Source organism: Zootoca vivipara, chromosome 7 (genome assembly GCF_965207765.1).
Source record: "Zootoca vivipara chromosome 7, rZooViv2.hap1.1, whole genome shotgun sequence".
Classification (NCBI taxonomy): Eukaryota; Metazoa; Chordata; class Lepidosauria; order Squamata; family Lacertidae; genus Zootoca; species Zootoca vivipara.
In genome coordinates, this window is record NC_142590.1 from 56019040 (window position 1) to 56036284 (window position 17245).

The 17245-nt window shown below is 44.4% G+C and overlaps 1 protein-coding gene across 3 annotated transcripts in view; it reads right to left on the reverse strand.

The window, feature by feature from the left end:
- SLC41A1 (solute carrier family 41 member 1) overlaps window positions 1–17245 on the reverse strand; it is a 39373-nt gene that overhangs the window by 18041 nt on the left and 4087 nt on the right. For all 3 annotated transcript variants that reach the window (XM_035121428.3, XM_060277117.2, XM_035121429.3), the window contains exon 3: window positions 5993–6100. In XM_035121428.3, coding sequence (XP_034977319.2) covers window positions 5993–6100 — 108 coding nt within the window. The remainder of the gene's footprint in view (window positions 1–5992; window positions 6101–17245) is intronic.

The window sequence follows — 17245 nt, forward strand, 5'->3', positions numbered from 1 at the left end:
GGAGACGCATTAACTCCACTCACAGCAAGCTTTGCCTATTTAGTGAACTGGCATTCACAATCAAACTGCAGACTAAGCCACAGAATGCATTATGTCAATATTATGCTGTTAAATATACTATGCCACTTACTCCTATCAGCCCATCACCCATTTCCATCACACACACACCCCACCCTCTGAATATACATAAGGGTCTGGTTACTTCTGTTTCAGTGTATCTGATGAAGTGTGCATGCACACGAAAGCTCATACCAAAATAAAAACTGAGTTGGTCTTTAAGGTGCTACTGAAGGATTTTTTTTATTTTATGCCATCTACTGATAGCATTCAAAGTGTGTGCAGGAGAGGGGCCCCAATACTATGCTTTGCCCCAGGAACGTTGAGGTTCTGCAGGCCACCTTACCAGCGGCAGGTGCTATTAAGCAACTCTGCTCCCTACATCCAAGGACTTGCCAGAGTGTCAAGAGGAGGGTGGGAAACAGTGAAAGGCTTTCTACCCAGCAAGAGGGAGTCTCATTTCCCTGCCAAGACTCTCTTGCTGCCAGTGACACTAAGCTCTGCTGGAATGTAGCAGAAGCTTAAGTGGTATGATAGCGGCACAAGTCCTAGGAAGCACAGCTCAGAGCAAGAACTATTTAGAGAAAGGAAATAGTGCCCAAGTCAAGGTCATGACAGAGATTGTTGGTGAGTTTATGCGAGATGTGTCAAACTCAAGCCCAACCTGCATTTGTGAAGAATTCAGGGTAACCAATTCAGATACTTTTTCAGGGTGGGTGGGGAGACCAAGGAAGGTGGTGGTGGCAGGATGGAGGCCGTAGAATAATCACTTTCCAGCAGCTGTTTACTTACTGCATTATTCTGGGAGAGGTACTTTCTGTAAAGTTCCTTTGTTCCCTCACACCATCAGATTTTGAGAATGGTCCCCAAGTGAATGATTGGAATACCTTCAGCCTCATGAGGTTATGCAGCCTTACTTCACATCTGGACTATGGCATTAAGGAGATATTCCAAGGCATCCATAGAAATAGATGCACTGAAACTCAACAGTTCCTGGGAAGGAGAGCTACACACTGAAAGCAAAACCTTATTGCATCTCCACTCTTGCCCCATCTATATGGCCGTTCTCTCCATCACTGGAAGACAGATAGTGGTCAAACTACATGTTGTTATAGTTGCACTGTTCTTAATGGTTTATGTTTTATCATATCCTATATAATAATATCCAGGTGTCTCTGCGTCCAGTCCGTGTGTCCGTGGGATTGCGCTACTGCGCATGGGCCCCACGGACAGCCATTAGGACTTGGAGTGCAGAGACACTTCGGAGAGGGGAGCTTGGTGCCCACTAGGCCCGGCAGGGAGACGAGCCAGGCTGAGGCGGCGAGGCGGGCACGAGGACCGCCTGTTCCCCTTCGCCGGGCACTGCTTCTTCTTCTTTGTAGGCCCTGATGGGAGAGGCGGGCCCAGCCTCCTCAGGGCGCGGCTCGGTGGCTCATCCGTGCGAGGAGCGACGCTGGCGGGAGAGAGAATGAGGTGGGCAGGCCACTGCGGCGCTCGAGGCGGGCTGAGGTAGGAGGTCCGGGAAGGGAATTCGTAGGGCTGCTTGCTGGCCTCAGTGGAGGAGGAAAGAAAGCGAGGCCTTCTCCTAACTCCTACCCCATCGGGTCAGTTCTATCCATTGGGACTTGGAGAGCAGACCCGCCGCTTCATCAGCTCTGTGCATGTCCCTGAGGTTGCTAGAGCAACAGGTCTCCTCTAGCACCCGTTACTTAAACGGGCTTCATGATACTAGTTTTTAATATTCTGTTGGAAGCCGCCCAGAGTGGCTGGGGAAACCCAGCCAGATGGGCAGGGTACGTATGTATGAATAAATTATTTATTATTATCATCATCATCATCATCATCATTATCATTATTATCACAAGTGCCATTGCTGCCATTGCTTTAAATTAAAAACAAGCACAGAGCACCCAAAGCAGATCAGGACTACAGTACTATGCATAGGGAGAGGAATGTTTGTTTCTTCCATATCTCACCTTGACCCCCCCCCCAAAAAAAACCCACTACAGTAGTTAGTAGGAGCATCAGTAGCACAGTGGGGTGACCTGTGCAGCAAATTGGAATAGTAAAATAATAATACTTCCATTGCTTTGCTATTACCAAGGGGGCAGTAATAGGCCAGTGTTAAGCCTCCTCTCTCCACAAATTGTGGTCCCAGTGTGGATCAAGCCCCCCGCATTTGGTTGCAATTCTGTAAACACACTGGTGTCACTTCAAGTGACACCATTAAAGCAGCATGCAACTATGCCCAAGGTTTCAAGGATTTCAAGGTTCACAGGACAATTTGACCAAGCCTTTAAAGCCACTTATACAAGAATGAATGGAGCAGGGGCCAGGAAACTCAGGGAAGCAATAGCAGACATTGGTCTCTGCATTGTTCCTTACAGCTGTGCAGAAAAGGCTGAAAAGGAGTTTGTTCCACCATCCAGCCGATCAAGAGGTAGGTGCTTGGTGCAAGTTGGAATCAGTGAATCCAAGATTGATTAGGAAAAGCCAAGAAACAGAGGCGGATGCTTGCATGAGGTGCCTGGCATAACTCATGGCGCAGCAGACTCATGCCTCTTCCATATTGGCAGGGCAGGATACTGTTATGGTAAGCACTCTCACCTCATGGTCTTGCTGCCTACTTCAGCATTGGCAAGGGAATGAAGCAAATGGCAGCCTGTCCAATGCTGAGCTTGCACCATGAAGGTGTCCAAGCAGAGTGCAACAAGCATTGTTTCAAGGAGTCTCCATGCAGCAACACAGCTAGGATGAAAAAGCCTTTTGTCCCCACATTCTTTGGGGTGTGGGGAGAAGAACACCACCCACTGACAAATGGACAGCATGCCTATGCCAAGATATGGGATCCATTCCAACTCTGGACAAAGTATGCCTTTGCCTCTTTTTGCCCTTTCTGTACAGTGGGAACAATCAGCTTGCCTCCTTTCACAAAGAACCGGGTGGAGAAGTGCCAAGCAGACGTCGGGCATCATTCAAAATCATTGAACGGGAACAGAATGTCAGCATGTAACTTACCGGTAACTGTTTTAGTTGGAGAAAATATACAGAAAGACTGTAGCTAAGCAAATGCTGCATTAATGTTTAGATGTTCCAATAGCCAACAGAAATGGTGGCAGAGATGAGCCAGATGGTTAAGTTAGGCTCACAAAGCATTGCCCTAACCTCTCACAACTCTCTTGTACTTCTCTCTACATTACATGGGGGTACGCTACCACTTGGCTCTCCAATAGCATGGAGACATGGAGATTCAAGCAAATACGGCAGAACCCACATAATTTTAGGCACTGCATCCTCAATCACAGGCTTCTTTTCCAAGAACCAAACTGGACTAGCAGGGCAAGTGTTTGGTTCCACGCCTGTATTTGCTAATAGGGGGAACTGTTGGCAGGGTGGGATGGTGGGGGAGAGAATAAGCAGGTGCAAAGGGAAAGAGGGTTTCACTCCTGCCAGTTCTCCAGTACAAATCCCTCTCAACAAATGCTCCCCTGCTGCAAAGACCCCACCACAAGTTGCACGAATACAGGAACTCATTGTTTCCCCTCTTGGTATCTCCCCAGCCTATATTTCAAGCACACTTGTTCAACAAAGGAATTTTCAAGGGTATCTGAATATAAGAAAACAGATTTAATCCACAAACCAAGACACACACCCAGCTTCTCACCCCAGAATCTATTCCCAAAGGTTAGGTTTTTGGCAACATTTTCTGTGCAAATCAGACTAGCTTTTGTGTTCCTTTGCATCATGAAGGCCAAGAGCAGGATGTTTATGCTGAGGATGCATCCTTATTGTACTAATGAAGCAGATATATTGAAATATTAAGCCAAGGACAGTGGCTGCTTTTTGTACTGAAATAATTGCTTCTATACTTCCTTCTTCTTCTTTTTTGGCGATCACTCATAGCTGAGTAAGATTGTCTTCCATAAACACGGTTTATGTACTTTCATGAGGGGGAGGGCCCAGCAAGTCAAAGAAATATCAAACACGGAGTGAAGAACTATTTTGGCCTCTTTGCCTGAGATGTGATATCTACTACCAATGGATTTTGATATGAATCAGAAAAATAAGTAGGATTTCAATGACTCCAAGATCAAGAGTGCTTCAAAATGACAATTTATTGTGGACTTGGTGGTGTTCATGCATGCAATCTTTTCCCCACAATATTCACACAACATCTCCCTTATCAAAATGCTATCCCATATTCCCAATTTAATCCCAATTTACCATTTCTGCATTTTTGTTTTCACGGAAACTGTAAAAATAGATTAAATGGGAAAATAAAGGATGACATTCTGATGAGGATGGCATTGTATGGATGTTGTGCAAAAACTTGTAACATGAGCAGCACCCCGAGTCCACAACAAACTGCCACATTTAAGCACCCCAATTCAAGCACAGTAAGATATTAAAAAATTTTTTTTACTTAAAACTTACTTATCCTTTTCCCCTTACAAATGCAGTTCCAGAGTGGGGTTATAACTAAAACGGTTTCAAATACAAATACAAAAACAAGGCAAATAATTTACAACCAGAACTAAAGACAAACTGGCACTCACCAAAAGCACTCCACCAAAAGCCTGGGCAAATATCTAGGTCTTCAGTCGGTGTCAGAAGCTTAAAAGGAATAGGCACCAGCCATATCTCAGAAGAGAGAGAAAGCCACTATTTCTGAACACTAAGGCTGTACAAGTTGAGTTACCAATGAGCTTGTTTATTTCTTTGCACCCAGGGCCGGCCCTACGGCAAGGCTGGGTGGCGCAGGGCCGCCAGGGGGGGCGCCGCGCTGCGCCCGCCAGACAGCCGCGCTGGGAAACGGGGTGGGGGGGCGGAGGGATCTTTGCACCATGGCGCCGGGGTGACAGATATGCTTAAGGCGGCCCTGTTTGCACCTCTGTGCTTATACTGGAGTGCAGGGATGCTCTCTAGAGGTACTTAAAGCACACGTTTTCCAAGTGTCTCAGAACATTCTAGAAATACGAATTGAGAATCAGGAGCTAGGAGCTGTTTAGGTCACACTTATGCAACCAATCAATGAGCTGCGCTATGCTCAACAAACAACCAAGTAAGAATAGCAGTGGTCTCAGAATCTAAATCTAGGAGGATCATAGTGGCCTGATTAGGAAAATGGCTTCCAGCTTTCCCTCTATAAAGGATAAGACTGGCTGTTCCTTGGTTGCTTTCCAGCAACCCTCATGAATCCATCAAAATGCAACTTGCTTGGGGCAGCTTGTTGTTGGCGGAGGAGGAAGAGAGAAAAATGAGCAGAGGCATGGATCGAAGTCATTCTTCTATTCAGACAAGGACGGTGATTTCAAACAACTCACTCCTCTACTTGTGGTCCCCCAGATCATAGCCCACACCACGCCCAAGGCCCCAAGGCCCCAAAACAGATTTTCAGGAGGCACAGAGGAATGGGGGAGATGCACTTTCACTCGTTCCTTGGTGTCTCCACACCTAGAGACAGCTCATGCCTGGAATAGAGGCTGGCTACATTTAGACTTTTTTGTTTTTCTATAGGCACATGAAAGCAACCTTTGTGCTCACTACTTGAATGTAGGAGCACTTGGCAAAGGGAAAAGCAATGCTGCGGCTCGGGCAGCAGTGTTTTTAGAGATTGTGATGCTGAACTAATCCAAGTGCCAACTGTGGCTAACTTCACACACATCTCCCAACGTAGTCTAATCTTTATGAGCTGGCTATCTCTACGTTCAGAAATCCAGCTCTCTGTCCGAAATATCTCCATCTGAAGAGATTAAGCATGTTCCTAGTCCTCATTGTTTGCTTGAAAGGTATACAGGGCTAGAGCTCATTTTAAGGACTCAAGGGGGGGTGGGAGCCCCTTGAAGTCAACACCTCTTCAAGGTTGTATATGTAGGGCGGCCGGGGGGCAGATATAAAGCTACCTGCCTGACAGGCATAAGACCAAAATACTCACAGCTGTAGAGAGTCGAGATGCTAGTGTCATCTCCAAGTTTCCCTTCAGTCCCAGGAGTGCTGGAACCAGGATGAATACTTCGGTCACATACTTGAAGACATCCCAGTGCTGCAAAAATCAAGGCAATCATTTCAGAATCTAGGAAAAGGCGATTGTTTAAAAAGGAGTTTTTTACGAGACGTGTTATTAGGAACCTTATGATTCTCCAACAGTGGATCAGGGTGTCTTCAAAGTTCAAGCAGCAGACTAGCTACTAACCTCGCTGTTACCGTTGTGTTCCTACCATAATCTAATGTTATTTAAATGCACAGGGCAACAGCTAGGCAATAAAGGCAGGAACTAAGCTTGTGTACACATGACTGGCTTAAAAGACAAGGTCCTCCCCACCCCCCCAATACACACCATGTTTTTCAAAGCACCTTTGTAGGTTGTTGTACAGTTGCACCTGTTTCTGGGTTTCCCTTTGTTACTCTACACCAGTGGCCGGAGAAGGGGCACTGATGTAGTAATATGTCATACATTTTAAGATTGGAATTGAAGCAAATTGGGGGGGGGGCACACACATACCCAAATGCAGCATTTCTCAAGGAACTACAGGATAGATGTAGCTTGTGGCAATCATCAATCATCATATGTACACGGCTTCACAAACCAGTGGTTCACGCGCAATGACTGCAGAGTAAATAGGAGTTGTGTACACAGACTGAGCTACTGTAGCCTCTCCTTTGCCATGCACAGGAATTTTGTGACTGATAAAAGACAGATGGCAAGCCTTGCTATATGCAACAAAGGCCGAGGACAGCAGGATGCTGTTTTGCTTAGTGGTGAACAATCACCTACGTATTTGCCTTCATAGTCTGGATCACAGAATCTGAGGTCATTCAGGACTCAGGATGTGCCTGGTACAGCTGGGGATCAGACTCTTGGTTCAGATTCCCAGACGAGTGTCTGTCACAAGGCCATCTCCTTCAAGGCCCTGGATGACCACTTCCCTTCCCGATTAAAACACGCAAAACAGAAACAGAGGAGGCGGTAAAGAGGAGGCAACAAAAACAAGTCTGCTCTCTTCCCATCCTCAAAGCTGTAAATATCCTGTCCCTTCCAGTATAAACCTGAACACTCTGCATAAAGGGCAAACATGGGTTTCTTAGGCAGTGCTAATTACAGAGCGCAGACTCTATATGCAGCATTTGGGATGCTTGGGGAGGGAAAACAAACCACAGGAAAGAAATAAAGGCTTGGGGGGGAAATCTTAAAATGACCTTTTACTTTCCTCCAGCAAGGTTCTTCTTAAGGCTGCAGTAAATATAGAGCCCTAGTAATACAGTTTGGCCATATTGTGCCAAAGTTATATTTATTTCATCAGTTTTTTATACTGCTTAACTATAAATGCCTCAAAGCTGTGTACAAGAAATCCAATATGGAAAATCAGTTAAAACTATAAAATCAGACTTCAGCTAAAATGCCTGCTGGGAGAAAAACGTCTTCAGTAGATGCTGAAAATTCAGCAGGTAAGGGGGCCTGCCTGTTCTCAACTGGAAGGGGGTTCCACAGAATTGGACCCCCACCACTAAATGCACAGATCCTGGTAGATATAGATGTTAATTAGCATTAGGGAACAATGGTATCAAACGCTGCTGATTACCAAGAAGCCAAGTTGTTCTCTACCTGCCCCACTCTTGAAACAGATAACCCACCAGGGCAACCAAGGCTGATTCTTACCTGAATCAAGATTGAAAACAATCCAGGAATTTATATCATCCAGGAACTCCTGCAACTGCTTGGACACCACCTTTTCCATCACTTTACCCAAGATTGGGATATTTGCAAATGGGCAGTAGTTGTTATAGCTCATACAATCTAGGGTAGGTATCTTCAGGAGTGGGCAGCTGCCTTACACATGGTACAAACCTTTGGTTTTATTTAGCCCAGCCTTGTCTACTCTGACTGTCAGCAACTGTCCAAATCAAGGTGTCAGGCAGTGCCTCTTGAACTGGTGATGCTAAGGACTTGAACCACTGAGCTACAGTCCCTCCCTATAAACATGACACAGCCTGCCCAAAATACCCCTGAAAAGGTAGAGACATCTAACATTACAATTGGTTTGTCTCACAAAAACTGCACAGTAATGATTATGTGGTGCACATAAGCCCTACCCTGAAGGGACAACTGAAGATACAGCAAGACGTGGGAGCTGCCTTGACTGTGCTCTCAGAATGTAACAGATTAAGCATAAATCCTACATGAATATGGGGAGGAAAAACTGGGGTACTTACAGAAAGTAGTGGTTAACCACAGAAGTAAACCCTATTGAATTCAATGGGGCTTACTCCCGAATAAGTGTGGCTAAGATTGCAGCCTAAAGTAATGGCCTCTAAAAATATTCCTTTAACCACAATAGTGCTTCAGGGTGCTTTTCGCCTTTAAGGTCGTGGGCAGGAGCCAAGGAGCTCCGTTTTCCTCAATGATTATTTTTAGGAGTGGCTGGCAGGCAGCTGTGCAAGACGGCTATAGCGAGCGCCTGCTCCTTCACTGGATGTTCCCCAAACTCTCTGTACAAGAAACCAATAACTAATTATCAATATTCATTTGTGGAGTGAGGGTGGATTTGAGGCTGAGGAAAACTTAAGGTTAAGATTGTCCAAATTAAGAACACGAGAAGAACCGTGTCGGATCAGGCCAATGGCCCATCTACGGTAGCTCAGCATCCTGTTCTCACATATGTCTGTGGGAAATCACACACAGGAACCGAACAGAAGAGTCCTTTTCCCTCCTGTGGTTTCTAGGAGCTGATATTCAGAAGCACTACTGGGGCCCCTGACTATGGAGGCAGAGCCTGAGCATTGCCATCATGGCTAGTAGCCATTGATAGCCCTCTCTGAGCCATCTGAATTTGTCTAGTAGACTTTTTAAGTCATCCAAGATGGTTTCCTGTGGGAGCAGTTCCACAGTTTTAACTATGTGCTGTGTGAAAAGTACTTTCTTTTACCTGTTCGGAATCTTCCAACGTTGGATGTCCACAAGTGTTAGGAAAGAGGAGGAAAAGGCAGTATTTGGCAGCCTTAAAAAGAAAGCGCCTCTCCTTTGCAAAACCTCCTAGACCCATTTCTTAACAGCTCCTTTGCTCTCAGGGTCAAAGTAGGTGAAGCATTAAATTAATTTGATGTGCAGGTTTTCAAAACCCACATCAGCTGCTGTGATGGGCCGATGACGATTGAGATCACAGGAGGCACAGGCGGAGAATGCAATGCTTTCTTTCCCTTCTACAGTCATTAGGGAACTCTTTCCTATGCAGGTACTATTCGCATTGGGAGGAGAACTCACCAGTGGTGCCAATGGGGTTTCATAAACACATTTGACACGGTAGATAGAGAATCAGTCTGATATAAGAGACACTGCAAGTGAGCAATATCTTAACCATTCAGCTAAATGTGAGAAATATCCATAAAGGAACACACAACTGTGGGTCCTGCCCGCTATTATATGGACATTAAAATATTACTCAAGTTATTTGGGAGAAATATCTTGATAAGAATGTCGTTTCGAAGAACACATTGTTAAACAGCAAGGTATGGTAAGAGAGGATATACCAATACCTCTATTCCATATGTTAAAGGACAAATGCTTTTCAAAACCTGGCACGATTCCTGCAGTTCAGGGTGTTGGACTAGATGACCCTCAGGGCCCCCTTCAGACTCTACAATCCTATGACTTTAGGTTATGTTTGCGTTCTCTACCCATAACCCCCAAGGTAACTGCTTCGATGCACCAAAGATAGTTTCACTGTATGTTCATTGTATCACGTTAAGTGGCATTAACAATACAAGCTTAACCAAATTCCTTACTCATAAACTCCTTAAGGTCTTGCTTTACTTTTCTGGAGATTGGAATAAAGTAAGTGAACTAATATCAAATTATGTTAGGGTCCCGCATCGCAGGCGGTTGGACTAGATGACCCTCTGGCCCTTTTCCAACTCTATAGTTCTGTGATTCCATGATAGACACTGGCAGACACTGATTAGAAAACAATGAGCTAAGAGTTCAGAGATAAAAATAAGAAGGCAGAGTTTCTTTCCAGGCAGAAAAGGTTAGCTGTATGAAACTTAATATGAGAGTGAATGTAACTCATTTTCATTCTCTCAATTTTCCCACAGCTCGTAGGCTACAGTTCAGCCACGAAGCAAAGCTTAAGAACGAGCAATTTAGGCAGGAAGCATTTCCAAAACATGTCAAACTAAGTAAAATGATGAATTAGGCACTGGAGCAGAGACTTTTGGAATCACAATATCAAGTTATTTTTCTCTAATATTCCTGACAAGTTCATTGGTGCCTGCACTTCAAGCTGGAGCAGGCAGGGGATCCGTTATGAGCTGTAACTGGATCCAGCGGGAATACAATCCAAGCAGGGATGTTCCCTAAGGGAGAAGAAGCTCTTTCCAAGGAAGGGAAACAAGAACCTTCACTTACGCCAACTCCCTTTTAATACTTGGAAGGCCAAACCTAATGGCATATTTAGAACCATGATCAGGATATTACCGGCTCCTGCAGAGGGTAAATATTGCTGCAAGTAGAGAGTGTCCTTCGGTAAGAGATATCAAAGCGCCAAAAAGGGAGCCTATAACGTTAAGCCTCTTATGTAAGTGGGAGAGATCTCCTAAAATTTCCAGTGTGAAAACATCTCAGCCAGCAGGCATATGATAGATAACACAATTAATGTCCCCCCTCAAAGAAAAATTAGATGCAAGATGTCTGTCTCCCTTGCATTGCAATGGAAGTCCAAGGCATCCTGTATAAATTCCCGCATAGCCAAAAGAAAAAAAGAGAGTTTGCTTTGCTGGTACTTTCATGTTGCTAGCCAGATGAAAAAGTTTGCAATTATCTCACATCCATTACTGTGAAAGCATCCCCCCTGCTAGCCTAGAATCTCTTACCCATCCAAGCATATCCTGCGCCAGATGGGTTTCTACGCAGCACTTAAAAGCTGCAGGCTTCAAAAGATCCACTTTCTGAACAACTCTGCCTTTAGAGTTCCGTTAGAACTCTGGAACTCTAAACTTCACAAGGGTGCAATGTGTTCATAGAACACATTTCACAGATCCGAATATATATATATATATATATATATATATATATATATATAAAATTAGAGATTGCTAAATTTAGAGATTACCCTTTTAGTTCCTATGCACAGTATCGCAACTAAGCCAAGGTTTGACTTGGCAAGTCATTTGAACCCAGAACTGTGGTTAAGGTCTCTCCTTCTTCACCACAAGGGTTTGTAGCCAGGGTTTGTTACAGACTGGGTGTGGGGGTTCTAATAGAGCAGCAGGGGTGGTTCTAATATAATGACTGAACCTACAAAATCCCTCAGTAGGAGCACCAGGGGAGGCTTACGAGGTTGCAGCTGCCTGTCCTGAAACTATCTGCTTGGGAAGTTAAAGCAAACTGAAATTCAAAGGGCTGTAGTGTCACATCAGAGTCATATTAGCTGTGAATGGGAATGGGTCTACTGCTGCTCTCCAATACATACTTGTCAAATACCTTCTCACTACCCTGTTACCACCCAGAGTATAGTCACAGGTTGGCTCTCAATACTTTCCATTCACAGAAGTTCAAGTTCTACCTCCTAAGATGCAACAGCACTCTGCAACTTCAGTTCTAAAGATCAAATGAAGTTCTACACTGTCTTCCAGATTGTCTTCTGGCATACTAACGCCACCTTTTGAAGTCCAAGAATGGAAGGTTTCACTCCTGTCCTTAAGCACTGATATTTGGATGAAGGAAAAACGAGTGGCATTTATTCCGCTTCAGGCAACACATTATTACAGCCGAGTTCCCACGAGTGATCATTATAAGCAGTGCAGGAAGAAAATTACAGTCATCGGATGGCAGTTCAACTTTGTAGCCCTTGCCAATTAGATTAAGTAGAATCTTGATGTAAACAGCTGGGATCAGGTCACAGAGAAAGGAGATCTGCAAAGCAGGTCAGAGTCTGGTGAGTTTTGACAGAGGGGGGGGGGATATGCTTGGAAACACCATGCGGGCCCACCAAGCTCACCATTCTGAGCTCCTTGAAAGAAGGTTGGGATGCAAATAAAAGAAGCAGTTTTTGTATGACTGGTCATGGGCTACTATCAAACACAGGCTCGATATGGGAGTGCGCTAGGAAAGCTTCTCAGAAGATCATCCCCATTAGTTAGGCAAGAACAGCTTCCAAATAACACCCTAACACTGAAATACTTTGTACAAACAAGTGAGGAGTTCAGTAGGAGTCAGTAACCATTCATAGGATCAGGCTGAGAGTGAAGAATTAATATAAGCAAGCATCTTTGGTGGAAGATCACACGTTCTGGAATGCCATTCCTCTTCCAGAGGCTTTAGCCAAAGTGTTTTCTGGAAACAATGCAAGACCTTTATATTTGGGCAAGGGATAAGAAAGCTATTTAAGCTTTAATTTTGAAGTGTAATCTTCCTGAGTTTTTTTTTTGGGGGGGGGGTTGTCAGGTGTTTGTTTGCTTTTTAAATGCCTGACCACAGATGGATGATAAGGTTGGGAAGAAGGATGTAACAAAGCACAGATTAGACACTTATCTCATATTTATCAAGGCACCATGAATGGCAGAAGCAAAACAAAAAACAAAAAACCCCTACATGTTTGACGCCTCCAGTAGAAATCCTCGCTGTCCAGGAGAAACCATGTTAAATGCAAGCAATGAGCCGCCTGACTCGGATTATTAGAGGGCACATTTGCAGTTTAAGAGGACAGGGTCAGGTTCAAAAGAGCAGCAGCTGCGCCTGAAGCCTTCACATGTTTAGTCTTTCATAAGCATCACACATCTGATAAACAAATGACAGTGTTTATTTATTCCAAACGTGGAATGGGTGGATGCCTCCAAGCACCAACATGCTGCCAAATGGTAGAATAAGCAGATGACAGCATCCACAACACTTTGCGTCATCGCCCACAGCTCTAGACGTTTTATCAGACTATGGAATTGGTATCTGACATGTTCTGGGTGAGCCTGCATACCCCTCACAAAGATCAGGTTCACTAGAGGGCTGCTTTCGGATCCAACATTGCTAAAGGATTTATCAAGAGCACCTGGTGATCACAGTACCTTTCACCAGTTATGAATAGCATGCCAGCTGATTCTCTTCTGAGACAGATGGATGGGCTATGACTATTGATGCACTACTATATTTAGGTTAAACTGCTCTAAGACACTCTATGTGAAGAGTGCCTTTCGAAAGTATCAAAAAGTGGTGCAGAATATGATAGACTATTCACCAAGAGAACACCATGACCATCTTCCCCAGCATAAAACATCTCCACTGCCTTCTATGTCCAATTCAAAGTGATCTTTAAATGACCCGAGTATGTAGAATACCATCTTCTCCCATACAAACCTAAGATGTTTTTCAGTGACCCTTTCCCCTGTCCAATCTTTTTTTGAAAAAGGTCATTTTGCACATGCATGATAGGTATCAACTAAACTGGAATTGTAGAGTTGGAAGGGACCCCAAAGAACATCTAGTTCAACCCCCTGCAATCTTGTTGCCTTGGAAAGTTGTTTGGCTATCGTGCCATATGCTAGCAGACAAGGAAATGTGAAAGTCGGGGTGGGGTGGGGTGGTGGAATGAAAAAAGCAAAATGAAAAATGGGGACAAAACACCCACCCCCATTTTTCAGTCCTGGCCCTCTGCACCTTCACGTCTCACTGTGTACCATTTTACTGTAGAATAGTGGCTATTCTTATCCTCCCTTGTTGAGATTGAAGATCAAGCAAGGGGTATAAACACACATCCATCTTAACTCTCACTTTCCCCTCACCTTTTCAGCAGCCCAGTCCTTTGTTCAGTATCAAGGCATGCCTGGAGGCCTTTAAAAAGGTCAAGGGGAAAATTGATCACTTGCAGAAAGACAGTTGCTCACTGGCTCCAAAGAGTCACCAGTGACAATCCACCCCTAGGCAATTGTGTGTATAATAGTTTGCATGACATAACTCCAGGAACTGTGGTTTCAAGAAACAAGTGCACACAGTGCTGCACCAGGATATAGACTTATTTAATTGTTCCTTGAAAGCCTCAAAGAGAAAGAATGAACAGTTTGCTCCAAGAACAGGGTAGCCAACCTCCAAACGAAGTTCAACAGCAACTCCCATCACCCAACACCACTGGCTATGCTGACTGGGGCTACTCCTCAGCTAGATATTTGCTCACAGCAGGGAACAATTCTGGGAGCAAGGGAACAGACAGCAAACTATTTCATCCCTAACCCAGAAAAAGGTCTTCACGACTCAACATACTTTTGTAAATGAAGAAAATATTTAATTAAATAAACCACAACATTCATGAAAGATAAGGAAGAGGTGGCAAGCCAGCCCCACGGAGCTGCATTTCAGTGCTCCAGAGAAGAAGTTGTGTTTTTGCAGGTGGGGGTGGGAAATAAAAGTGTGAGTGTCAAACTGCTGGGGAACCAAGAGGCTCAAAAATACCACAAGGGAAAAGAGCCACCCAAAGGAAAAACAAATTACACTGACTGGTTCCATGAGTAAGACTTGACAACATTGGCATTTAGGGAGATGCCAACAGGCTCCCGCTGTTAACTTTCAAGACCTACTTATTTCTGCAAAAAAAGTTGGTGGCTGTTCAGATTTCCCACTGAGCTATGAACAATCTGGGAGTGCTTTCCAAATACCAGTGGGAATGAACCAAGCATGAAGGTATTAACAACAGCTTTGACTTTCAAAGAAAGGTGGCCAATACAAGCAGATTAGTCTCTTTTCTAAAAAATTTCTTAGGACATTGTCCGATGGTTTTAGATTTTGCTTTTGTATAATTCCATTGTGAGCAGGAAGGCTGGAATATTGGTATTGTACCAGCTCCCATGTAACACAGATGCATGCAACTTTCTGAAGCATGACAGTCATTTAGAGATGCTTATTTCTGAGCAAGACAACTTCACATTATATACTATGGTACTTACTCCACTCCCAATGAGAAGCTTAGGTAAAGGGACCCCTGACCATTAGGTCCAGTTACGGACAACTCTGGGGTTGCAGCGCTCAGCTCACTTTACTGGCCGAGGCAGCCGGCGTCCAACTTCCGGGTCATGTGGCCAGCATGACTAAGCCGCTTCTGGCGAAACCAGAGCAGCGCACGGAAATGCCGCTTACCTTCCCGCCGGAGTGGTACCTATTTATCTACTTGCACTTTGGAACTGCTAGGTTGGCAGGAGCAGGGACCGAGCAATGGGAGCCCACCGTGTCGCGAGGATTCGAACCGCCGACCTTCTGATCGGCAAGCCCTAGGCTCTGTGGTTTAACCCACAGCACCACCCATGTCCCAGTGAATGAGAAGGTTAGATAGCACCAAAAAAGACAATCATGTCCAATATAGAATGTTTCCCCAGAAATCACTTTGGAAGAAAAGGTAGCTAGTACAATGCTGACTTGCTAACACTAGCTTGTATCTTACCAGTTAGCACCTATTCCAACAAAATTGACCTAGGATTAATTTTAACATTCACTTTGGTAGGGATGTGATTTCTCAATCTGGGCTCAGTATTGGGACTCTTCCAAAGATTCCATCAACTGGATCTGGAAGTCCTCCAAGCTCAGGCTGGTAGGGTATTAATTTCATGCACACACTCACTTTTGAATTATAATTTCATGATGATCCAAGCAGCATGAAAACTTGCATAAAAACATATCATGTGAAGTTGTTATCATATAGATGGTAAAAGACAGGCTTAACACCCTACACACTGAAAAACTAGGAGGTGTATATTGCTGCTGCATGAGGGGGGGAAATGAAATCCTGTTTAGTTTGCGCGTTTATACCATGACTGAGCCCCTCCCCAACCCAAACTGCATCTGCTGCCAACGAAACCAAACACCCAGGATATTGTATAATAATGATCAGGTCTGAGTTTTAGATTTACACAGCCCCATCTTGAGAAGTACACTTCAACTACACTTAGGCAGTACATAAATGGCTATCAACAAAGAGTCTGGTGCTGATAACCAAGGTTGCAGGTTCGATCCCTGTATGGGACAGCTGCTTATTCCTGCATTGCATCCTCAGGGTCTCTTCCAGCGCTACAGTTCTATGATTCTAAGAAAGAACAGCAACTAGCCATGATGGCTTTTGCTCTCCCTCTCATGTCAGAGGCAGTAAACTCATGAATATCAGCTGCTGAAAATCATGCGAGTTAACTGCTGTTGCATTCTGGTCTGCTTGTGGCCGCCGTGAGGAAAGGATGTTAAATTAGATGGGCCTCTGGCCTGCTCCAGCAGGACTTTTAAGTTATCAACATAAAACAAAACATTAACACACCCCCATGACTCTCATTAGGTTTAATTACTGGTGCAGTTCTAATTTGTCACACAAAAAGATGAGCAAGAACATTTGGCTACAAAGCTATACCATGCTCTGTTAATTTTTAAAATATCCCATCTTTCCATCGAGGCGGCATACAGAACTCTAACCCTCCTCATTTCCCCCCCCTCACAACAACCCAGTGAGGGAGGTGACTGGGCCAAGTTTACCAGTGAGTTTCCTGACTGAGTGGGGATTTGAACCCTGCTCTTCCAGGTCCAACTATACCACATTGGCTTTCTTATTTCAATATCTAGCAACAACAACTCCCTCTAAGCTCCTGAAAGCACAGAAATGGTATGAAACTGAAATTTTATAAAGTGTTTAAAACCAAGGCGCTTAAGTAGAAGCTCTTTGGCTGAATGTTTAATGTTAAGCTATAGTAGGTCGCCTGGTCACTTCAAGAGGCAGCCGCAATTTGAAACTGTAGGGTCGGATTCTGTCCAAAGTACTACCTGGCTTGCATACATGAGTCAGATAAGACTATTGAGACAGAGCCTCGGCCTTTAACATTAACATGACCTGCCAGATAGCTGCACTGCAGGCACAGAGGCCAGTGACACCGTAATCCCAGTAACTCAGCAATGTCATTTGAGAGCGAGGAGGCAAGCTCCACATGACAGCTAGTGTTTCAAGAGATATCTATTGGATATCTCCACTGTGCCTTACATTTCTAATATTTATTTAGAAATGCATCAAGGAGATTCTGCATTTGCATTTGGGCAAAGCCACAGACCACATGCAAAAGCTGAGAACATGTTTTCATCCCTCAGCTAAACAAGTCTTTTAACTGCATAACAGCCAATCTGATTTGCCAGCAATTGATATCACAGGTCTCAGCCCCCGGCTAAAAACGTTTACTGCAGCTCTTT